The sequence below is a fragment of the Coenobita brevimanus genome, chromosome 72 (genome assembly GCF_032717465.1).
Source record: "Coenobita brevimanus isolate Jiangsu-jjx chromosome 72, ASM3271746v2, whole genome shotgun sequence".
Lineage (NCBI taxonomy): Eukaryota > Metazoa > Arthropoda > Malacostraca > Decapoda > Coenobitidae > Coenobita > Coenobita brevimanus.
The window spans coordinates 3,260,001-3,270,000 of NC_137025.1; the positions used below are offsets into that span (position 1 = coordinate 3,260,001).

Consider the following 10,000-nt stretch of genomic DNA (forward strand, 5'->3'; position numbering starts at 1 on the left):
TCCCTTATTCACCCTGCCTACTGTTGCTATGCCTCCCCTTGCCTCACCCTGCCTTACCCTCACCCTGCCTCATCCTTACCCTGCCCCACCCTCACCTTGCCTTACCCTGCCACGCCCATACCCTGCCACACCCTGGCTCACCTTCCTTTGCTACCTTACCTTTCCCTGCCTCTCCTTCCCTTCCTTCGTCTGCCTCACCCTTACCCTGCCATACCTTGTCCTTACCTCCAGCCATCCTTTGCCGCCTTACCTTTCCTTGCCTTCCTACCCTGCTTCACCCTTACCCTGCCACACCCTGCCTCACCCTCTCTGCAAAAGACCTTGAGACGCGTGACAGGAAAGATGTCTAATGGGTGTTATTTGGTCGGGTCGTGAGGCAGTCATTGTGTGTGTGTGTGTGTGTGTGTGTGTGTGTGTGTGTGTGTGTGTGTGTGAGAGAGAGAGAGAGGGGAGGGGGGTGTAAATGGTGTGATATGTTTTTATGTGATTGTAACTCTGTCTGTTTCACTTCCGTGCCCCACCTTGCATGAGAGAGAGAGAGAGAGAGAGAGAGAGAGAGAGAGTGAGTATCGATGCAATGAACCAGAAACATAGAGGAGGTTACTCGGACAGGGGAGACAGACAGACAGACAGGCAGACATAATTATAGGGAGGCAGATAGGCAGACAGGCAAACGGACATACAGACACCGAGTTAGACAGACAGACAGACAGGTGGGTTAGTACACACACACACACACACACACACACACACACACACACACACACACACACACACACACACACACACACACACAGATCGACATGTAAGGAGATGGACTCAGACAGACGCTTTGAACTTGAAAGAATGTGTGTGTGTGTGTGTGTGTGTGTGTGTGTGTGTGTGTGTGTGTGTGTGTGTGTGTGTGTGTGTGTGTGTACTCCATGACCATATGCAAGCATCCACTCTTTGACCTCGCGTCCTTCATATTCTTTCTTTCCCTCACTCACTCACCCACTCACTCACTCATTTATGTAATTATTTGTGTGTGAAGAAGAGACATTATTTACAGCATAAAATATTGTTTGTGTTGTGTAGCATGTATTTCTGTCTCTGTCTTTCAATCTGTCTATATATCTATCTATCTATCTGTCTATCTTGATGAGAGAGAGAGAGAGAGGAGAGGGAAGGAGCTGGTGTGGCCAGTTGGGTCAGTGACCTCCCTCGACTTCCCTCCCTCCCTCTCCTCTCCCTCACTTCTTCCCTCCCTCCCTCCCCCTTCCCTCCCTTCCTCCCCCGTTCGTTCATATTATCCTCCCCCCTTCGACATCTTTCCCTTCTCTCTCTCTCTCTCTCTCTCTCTCTCTCTCTCTCTCTCTCTCTCTCTCTCTCTCTCCGGTGAATGTTAAGCTAAATGGTTTCCCGTAGCCCAAGAAACCATTATTACGCTGGGTGGTAACCATATCGCCAAATGAACGCCTGGTGGTTTAGTGAGTTACGGCGCCCCAACTGGATGTGGTCCATAAGGGTTTACGTTGAGGGTATGGATGGGGTTTATTGCGTATATAACACCACTCAGGGGTTATTGACTGGTCACTCTTGCCATAAATGCGAGGAGTAAGGAGCCTTTGTGTTACAGATGGGGTAATAAATGACTGGATAGATAGATAGATAGATAGATAGACAGATAGATGGATAGGTAGATAGATAGATAGATAGATAACGTCCTGTCTTATCTGAATTTGTCAAGTTAACTCTCTCTCTCTCTCTCTGAAAATATTTATTACTTGCCCTTTGAGTACGCTAGTTGTGGTAATGTTGGTAGTTGTGTTGGTAATGTTGGTAGTTGTGGTGGTAATGTTGGTAGTTGTGGTAATGAATGTTGGTAGTTGTTGTAGATCTGATACTGGTGGTTCTGGGGTGATGTTGGTAATTGTGGTGGTAATGTTGGTGGTGGTGGTGGTAATGTTGGTAGTGGTAGTGGTGGTTGTAATATTAGTAGTGGTGGTGGTAGTGTTCGTAGTAGTGGGTATAATATTTGTAGTATTGGTGGTAATGTTGATAGTAGTTATAGTGTTGGCAGTAGTGGAGATGGTGTTGGCAGTTGTGGTGATAGTGTTGGCAGTAGTGGTGATGGTGTTGGTAAAAGTGGTGATAGTGTTGGCAGTAGTGGTGATGGTGTTGGTAGTAGTGATGATAGTGTTGGCAGTAGTGGTGATGGTGTTGGCAGTAGCGTTGGCAGTAGTGGTGACCTTGCATATTTCTAGGCTAAATGTCCCCCTGAGGTCCTTTAAAGGGGGGTATGGGGGTGGGGGAGGGGGTGTAGGGTGGTGGAGAGTGGTGATGGAGAGTAAGTATGGGAGAGATGACTTTGTGGATGGAGAAGGTGGAGGAGATGAGTGGAGAGAGGGAGAGGTGGAGGAGAGGATTAGATGAAGGAGTGGAAGAGAGGGAGAGAGAGAGGGAGGGATGTGGAGGGAAGGTGGAAGAATGTGGAGAAGTTGAGGAATGGGACCCAGGTGGAGAGAGAGAGAGAGACTGCAAGTAGAAGTAGAGCTAATGGTGGAAGGAAATAGGTGGAGAAATGTGGAAGAAAGTGGAATTATAGGGTGTAAACAAAGTGGAGGTGCAGCAGGGAACGTAGCTTAGGTGGATGGGTGGGTGTGGAGAGGGTGGTGTGGAGTAATGTGAGCTGATGGAAGGGTGGAATGGGTATGAGTGAAGGTGATGGATGGCGGTGGTGGGTGGTCGGGTGGAGGGATGGGTGGTCGGGTGGATGGATGGGTGGTCGGATGGAGGGATGGATGGTCGGGTGGAAGTGGGTGGATGAGGTTGTGTGGAGATAAACAAAAGAACATTAAAGTGGAGGGGGAAAAAGAGTGGAGGGGGTAGTGGAGGAAGGTGCACAGGGAAGTGGAAGAGTGTGGAGATGGGTGCTGGTGGAGGGAAGTGGAGAAGTATGAGGTATAGTGTGGAGTGAAGTGGATGGGAGTGGAAGATGAGTGGGTAAGTGATGAGTTTATGTGGAGTAACGAAGTGGAGCGTTGGAGGAAGAGATGGAAGGGAAGAGGGAGGAAGATGGAGTGATGGGGAAGGGGTGGAGGGAGGTAACAGAGGGTGGAGGGGGGTGTGGTGGAGTAATGTGAGGTGATGGAGGGGGTGGTGGAGGTGTGAGTGTGGTTGATGGATGGGTGGCGGTGGTGGTGGGTGGTCGGGTGGAGATGGGTGGATGGGATTTTATGGGGATGGAGTGGAAGGAGGGAGGTGGAAGAGGATGGAGGGAAGTGGAAGAAGAGGAAGTGGAGTGTGGTGGTTAGTGTCAAGGAAGGGAGAAGTGGAATAAGAAAGTTGAAGGAAGTGACTGTGTGTGTGTGTGTGTGTGTGTGATAAGAATGGAACAGAATGTAAAAAAGAGTGGGAAATGGGTGTAAAAAGGGTGGGAGTGGGTGTAAAAAGATGGAAAGGTAAAAAAGTTGAAAAATGATTAAAAAAAAAAAATCAGGGAATGAGTGAAAATGCATGTGAGAAATTTACAGTGAGATTTAGGAAGATGAGAAATGGGTGGGCATGGGTGTAGAGAAGAAAAAAAAGTGGGCGGTGGGTGGGCAGGTGTTGCAATTTGCTGAAGGTCGCCTGAGGAAGGGAAGGGTAGGGAAAGGGGACGGGAAGGGGAAGGGGAGGGGAAAGGAAAGATAGAATTAGACTATGTAATGATACCTTCTTCTTCTCTCCCTCTCTGGCCTAGAATTTTATATGTAAGGTCAAGGAGAGAGAGAGAGAGAGAGAGACATCATCATCATCATCATCATCATCATCCTCTCATATATCACTATACATCGTCACCATCATAGGCACCGTCATTCTATATCCCACTGTTAAAAAAATCTGAATATTTATCGTCGTATCTCTAATTTATATCTTCTTTTTTCTCAGGATGTGTCGCTCGTTGTTAGTGTGGGCGATGGCCGCAGTGGCGCTGTTCTCAGTGGCGGCCGCACAAGAAGACAACACAAATTGGTAAGAGTCTGGCTTTTGTTAATATCCGAGGCAGTCCTTTTGATTTATTTATACTCTGTTCACTTTATCATGGCATAAAATTTCAATATCTCGCAAATTCAAGAGATGATCGACTTCATTATTATTTACTCTGCAGTCCCCTAAAATTCAGAGGTTGGACCATTTCACTTATGTTTACCCTGTTCACTTTGTCTTGGCGTAAAATTGTTATCCCTCCATCTTGAATGCTGAGTTGTAATAATAGAGTAACACAAGAATTTGGTGCTAGTCACGAAGAAGGGCAATGGAAAGGATGCTGGGCCATAGTATTATCTTATTCTGACACTGAGCTACGGGGGCAGAAAGACGAAATTCTCAGCCAAGTTAAAATGAATGAACTATAGCTGAGGATAAGAATATCCTTCCAGTTTTAAATCGAAAAATATGAAACTCTCACACAGGATTATGAAAAGTTTGTTTAGAATTCAGAAGATTGCATTGCTGATTTTCAGAAGTCATTGTTCACTTTCTCATTATCACATTTGAGGTGTATCGATATTTATGTCCGCAGCTGCACAGACAGTCATCTGTCCCTTTGCTGTCTTGAAGCTGGACCGTATTCTCGTGAGTTTAGGAGACTTGCTATGCTGAATTTACTCTCTATGCTGCGTTTTAACAGTAGGTTAGTATGTGGTGTTAGTCATGAAGAAGTGCTATGGAAATGAGCCGTACCATTGCCTTTTTCTGCCACTAAGCTACTTGAAATAAGCTGCAGAACGACGGACATCTGGGCCAGGTTTGTGTGAAAAGGGTCTAGTACAGCCATGAACACTCAATCGATGCCTTGATGGCCCATGTTCAGACGAGATGCGTGAATATACAAGAGTCACCATCTTGACTATACCCTTTCCACTTTTAACATGATCTAATATTACCTTCTGTCTATCTTAAATGCTGAGCTGTATCAAGGGACGAACGCTAGTTACAGAGAAGTATTTTGGGTGAGATGTAGAGCCGTAGTACTGTCTTATTCTGCCATTGATCGACGGAATATGAGCGTTAAATGAAGAAAAACAAAATCTGCCAAGTTGTGGGCGAAACCTAACGCCTTTATTTTTTCTTTATTGTATTTTACTTATTTATTTTTATTTATTCATTCATTTACAGCACGGCCGAAATGATGCCCCACTCCCGAAAGAAGCGTCTGATCTTCATGACGTCTGATCGCCGCCTCACATTCCCGCCCCAAACCCTCCTCATTATCACTCCCACCTTCAGTCTCCCCTTCGGCAGGAACTTCCCCACGGGCTACGGCGCCTCCATGACCATCTCCATCCCCTTCAAGGGTAAGAGGGCGTGGCGGGAGGGGACTGGGATCCGGGATTGTCTTTGGCGGTGTCGTGGGTTTTGTTTACATCGCACCCGCCGCCATCTTGGTTGTGTTCGACGGCGGAAAGACTTGACATCGGTTTCATTATTTAATAGTGTGCTTTTTGTGTCCAGTTTACAAGAAAAAGTACTGTACTTCTGGCTGTATTCATCAAGTTTCTTAATTTTGTGAAGGAGTAATATTTTTAATGTCTGAAATTCAAAGATGCATTGATAGTTAAAAGAAAGCCGAAGACAAATATTAATGCCGTCGAACATCTGCATATTGAGTCGAATCTTGGAGTATCCTGTACATTTTCGCTTCTTGACGTTTCTGTGACTTACAATATTGTGCATGTGTGAGGTATGTGTATGCGTGGAGTGGCATTTCAATCTGTTGCTTTTTTTTTGTTTTTTCTGATCTAAACATATAACAGCAGAACTTCACATGTTTTTCTTCCTTTATTTGCCGTACTCAATGACGTCACCGAATTCCTGCATCTCTATCATTGGACAGTGAACATAGAACTTCAGTTTGTATATTCTCACTTCTTCTGTCTTAACTCACTGACCTTATCTTGTTCTTTCCTCTCAGATATCAGACATAGAAAAGAGAAACCAATTTGTCTTTTCCGCCTATCCTTGCCCTCCTGATTGACGTTACTGTACTTCTTCACCACGACACCTCCGTCCTTAACCTACATCTAAATTTTGATCTCTCAGAAAACATCCTTATCTAGCAATTTAACCCTTGCAGCTTGATGATGGTTTCTGTTTTCTTGCCATCTCCAGACGATTTTGTGCAGCTCAGGAGGGAAGAGGGAAATTGTTGGATGTAGATTTAATTCATTGACCCCCTCGTCACGTAAGCCTTTTGTTGTGCCGTGTGAAATCGTTTGAAAATGGCAAGAATGGAATATAAAAGACCTGACTCGATTCACTGGGATAAATGATGAGACGCTTTACAGAATAAGAGCATTTAGAGCCTGTAGTACCTCTCGCCTTCTCCTCATACACCCAAGTTCTGACTCTCACAGACTAATCCGACCACGGGAACCAGACTTGAAATAGGGGAAAATAAAGTCTAAGGTATTGGCACTTAAAATTCCACTGTCAACATTACCATGGTTCCTAATTCTTACCTGCAACACGGATATTTACCCATGTTTGAGGAGGACATAGGTGTTGACAAGGTGGAACGCGGGAGTTTTATTCACTGTTTAAATCGCTTGCAGTACACTTAGTATTATCCACGTATTCCCTGCGTATCAGAAGAGGCGAGTGTAAACGGCGAGTGCTGGAGGTGAGGGGGAATGACATGCTTTATCCACGAAGAAACGTTATGTGCTTGCAACTCACGGTACCTGCAGTATAATGGCTCCTGCACCACATTGAGGGTAGTTCATAAATAGATCTCTTTCCTTTATATGCTTTATTTATTCTCTTATTATTATTATTGTTATTATTTTTATTATTATTATTATTATTTGGACATTGAAACATCAGTATGGAGAGATTTATAAACCTTGCCATAGTACCTTTCTCCCTTCAGGGATCGTAGTACACCAGTTCTTTGATTCACAGTATATTTCCTGATGCTCAAAAGGGACCGCACAGAGCTTCATATTCTCCTTAGCTTAGGCGGGTTCGTAACAGCTTTTTCAGCGCGATTCGTTTTGCATGATAACAATAGTAGTTGACCTCTAGCTTCTGAGAGGCTACAAAAAATATTTCCTAGTGCTCGGAACCTCCAAAAAGTAGTATATCATGAGAATATTACATCTTCATATCCTCATATAGGCCTGTCCTCCCGATGTCACCTCTATTAATATTGAAAAGTTACACGTAGCCTGCAGAAAAAAAATATTAAGGTGGAATATGCAAACTAAGTCGCTAAGAAAGGGCAGTTGCGGCCTCACACAGTAGTATAGATGACGTTGTTTGGGATGGGTCTGCATTTCACTTTTCCTTCTGTATCTCTGAGGAATAGATTTTGGCTCTGTTTAGGTTACAGGTTATTTATTTAGCGCAGAAATGACTGATGCTTTCCGTTGGTTTTTTTTTTTTTTTTTTTTTTTTTTTTTTTTGAGTGCCTGTCCAGCCGAATGAGTAGTCCTGAATCAGAACATCGTTGTATCAAGGGTAGCAGCGTGGCATCAGTTTGATTTTTGCTCTGGATGCGCTGAAGTTCCTGACGTAGCGATGCAACAGTGTGTGGACGCTAACACCACCTTCAGCGATATATACCCCTTTGCTGCTGGAACCGTACTGTTTGCTTGGCTGTTAAAGCGAGAATCCTTCCCTCCTAAAATCTCTCACGGATAATTTTAAACTGGCTTCATGTCATAAAATCCCAACGACACAACATTTGCTCTCATTTCCTATTTTCAGCTTAGACTAAATCAGAATATAATAAATGGTAAAATAACTAATGTTCCTCACAATTGCAAACTTCACAGCCCATACTGGAAGCTTATTTTAAGAAGCAATTAAAAAGGTAAAACTTAGTCTCCTCTGATATAATCGTGCTAAAGGAATTACTTGAAATTGCAGGATGGGCTGTGGGCTTTGCAACGGTACAGTAAGTAAGAATCTATGGGTTTGGAGGAGCTCGACAGGACAGTAAGTACGAATCTGATACCAAAAAATTGCTGTATATTTAGGACGAGCTAAGGAGAATTTGACAGGACAGTAAGAACCAAGTCTGTTCTCTTGAAAAATTTGTTCTCGTGACCTCTGAAGCGTGGTAACTGGAGATTGGTATTTTCTGTCCGACCTTTCTTGTTTTTGTGTTTCATGGTTACTGCTTGGTCCAGGATAGCACAGTGTTTTTTTCTTTCTAGATAGGGATATTTAATGTCAGATGTAAATTATGTAAAAAAAGAAAAGAAAAAAAGACACAACAAGAGCTTTCATTCACGACTTTCACAGATTTTATAAATGACTGAGAATAATATGGAAACAGAGAAAAAACTGATTTGATAAGAGAAAGACATTGTTATCATTCCATTTGAAAGATAACACTATGAACACCTGGATCAAGTTGTTATTTAAAACATTATTATCTGTCCCACGGAATGTGTTAATTGCACTTTTACATCCTGACATTAGTTTTTGCCACTTTTAATGACTTGTCTCCTCTTATAGTTGACCTGATAGAGTTCCCTTGTTTCCCAGACCAACCATTTAGCTTTTGACCAATGAAGACCATACTCTCTGACCTACTAGACACTCCCCTTTGACCAATCAGCAGTCTCACACAGCACTTGGGTACCTGCCGCATTACCGTGACCTGACCCGACCTGACCTGACCTGACTCTCCCTCACAGTTGAATTTGACAACCTTGGCCTGACGTCAGAAGAGAATCCTTTTGGTATCTGGCCGGAGTTCTGGTCAGTTTTCCGGAAGAAGAGACACGCCGAGCTGCCGGGGGTCAACTGGGCCGGCGGGGACAGGTAAGCCGCCATCTTGTGACCTCACCTGACCTCACTTGTCTCCTATTTTCTTTTCTTTTTTTTTTTTTTTTTTTTAAATGCTTCCTGGGACTTTCGTTCACGGGATTCTCAAATTTTTTTATCTATATCTTGGCGTAACCTAGATCAGTTATTATTATTATTATTATTACTGTTAGTAGTAGTAGTAGTAATAGTAGTAGTAGTAGTAGCAGTAGTAGTAGTAGTAGCAGTAGTAGTAGTACCCACTGAGCATGGGATTTTATTATTTTTATCATATTCTTGCTCTCTGTTAACCATTTGATCCACGGATTTAAGAAACAGGGTGGTCCAAAAATAGCTCTTCTCTGCAAACTCTTGTATTGTGGGGATGGCTCAGTCTGCTGGTGTGGGCGTGGGTGTGGCAGTGGAGTAGAACGTGAATAAATGATGCAGCAAAGACAGACCCGAGCCGCCCCCAGATCACGTGAATGGAAGAGGAGCTAAAAATGAACCACCAATTATGTCACCCAAAATAACCCCATTTTTTTTATTTATTTATTTATTTATTTTTTTGAAGGACGCCTTCTTGTGGTGGCACCGATATAACCAGGCTGCTTCACTGCCTGGCCGTACAAATGTCCTTCAGCTACTTCCCTTTCCCCAGAGAGGAGGATGGTGGACTGCATGAGGACAGCAGCTTCGGCCTGCAGTCCACTGTGTTCTTGTTCAGATGTGCCTGGGGTTGTGACTACCACTACTACTACTGTTACTACTACTGCTACTACTCCTACTCCTACTCCTACCTCTACATCCAGTGTTGCCACGCCACATACGAGTGTAGACTACATAGACTCCTTTAATGGTGTTATATCATGACAGCCAAACGTGACCAGGCAAACACAACAAGTCGACTGTTACCAACACTTATTATGCCATTACTCTGCTACAACCACCACAGCTCCGCACTTTCTCTGCCTCACTTTCTCATATACACTTACCCAGACTTACTTTAATACACTGAAGACAGAGGAAGAAATGGAAGGCTTTCGTAATGTTGTCCGCTACCTAACTGGCAAGCCTAAGTATGATAAGCCCGAAGGAGTAACGTAACTATCGTGAATATTATGTATGGATAAGATTATGAGATTTAGTAAGAGTGCAGAATTTCAAGTGCAGATTTTCAAAGCTCTCCATCCTATTCTAAAATGTAAACAAACTGACA

General features: G+C 43.7%; 1 protein-coding gene across 1 annotated transcript in view; it reads left to right on the forward strand.

Annotated features, from left to right (window-relative positions):
* The window catches only part of LOC145407235 (uncharacterized), a 23,213-nt gene that overhangs the window by 9,017 nt on the left and 4,196 nt on the right, over positions 1-10,000 (forward strand). Inside the window, exons 2-4 of the mRNA XM_080278270.1 lie at positions 3,913-3,996; positions 5,143-5,321; positions 8,673-8,799. Coding sequence (XP_080134396.1) covers positions 3,913-3,996; positions 5,143-5,321; positions 8,673-8,799 — 390 coding nt within the window. The remainder of the gene's footprint in view (positions 1-3,912; positions 3,997-5,142; positions 5,322-8,672; positions 8,800-10,000) is intronic.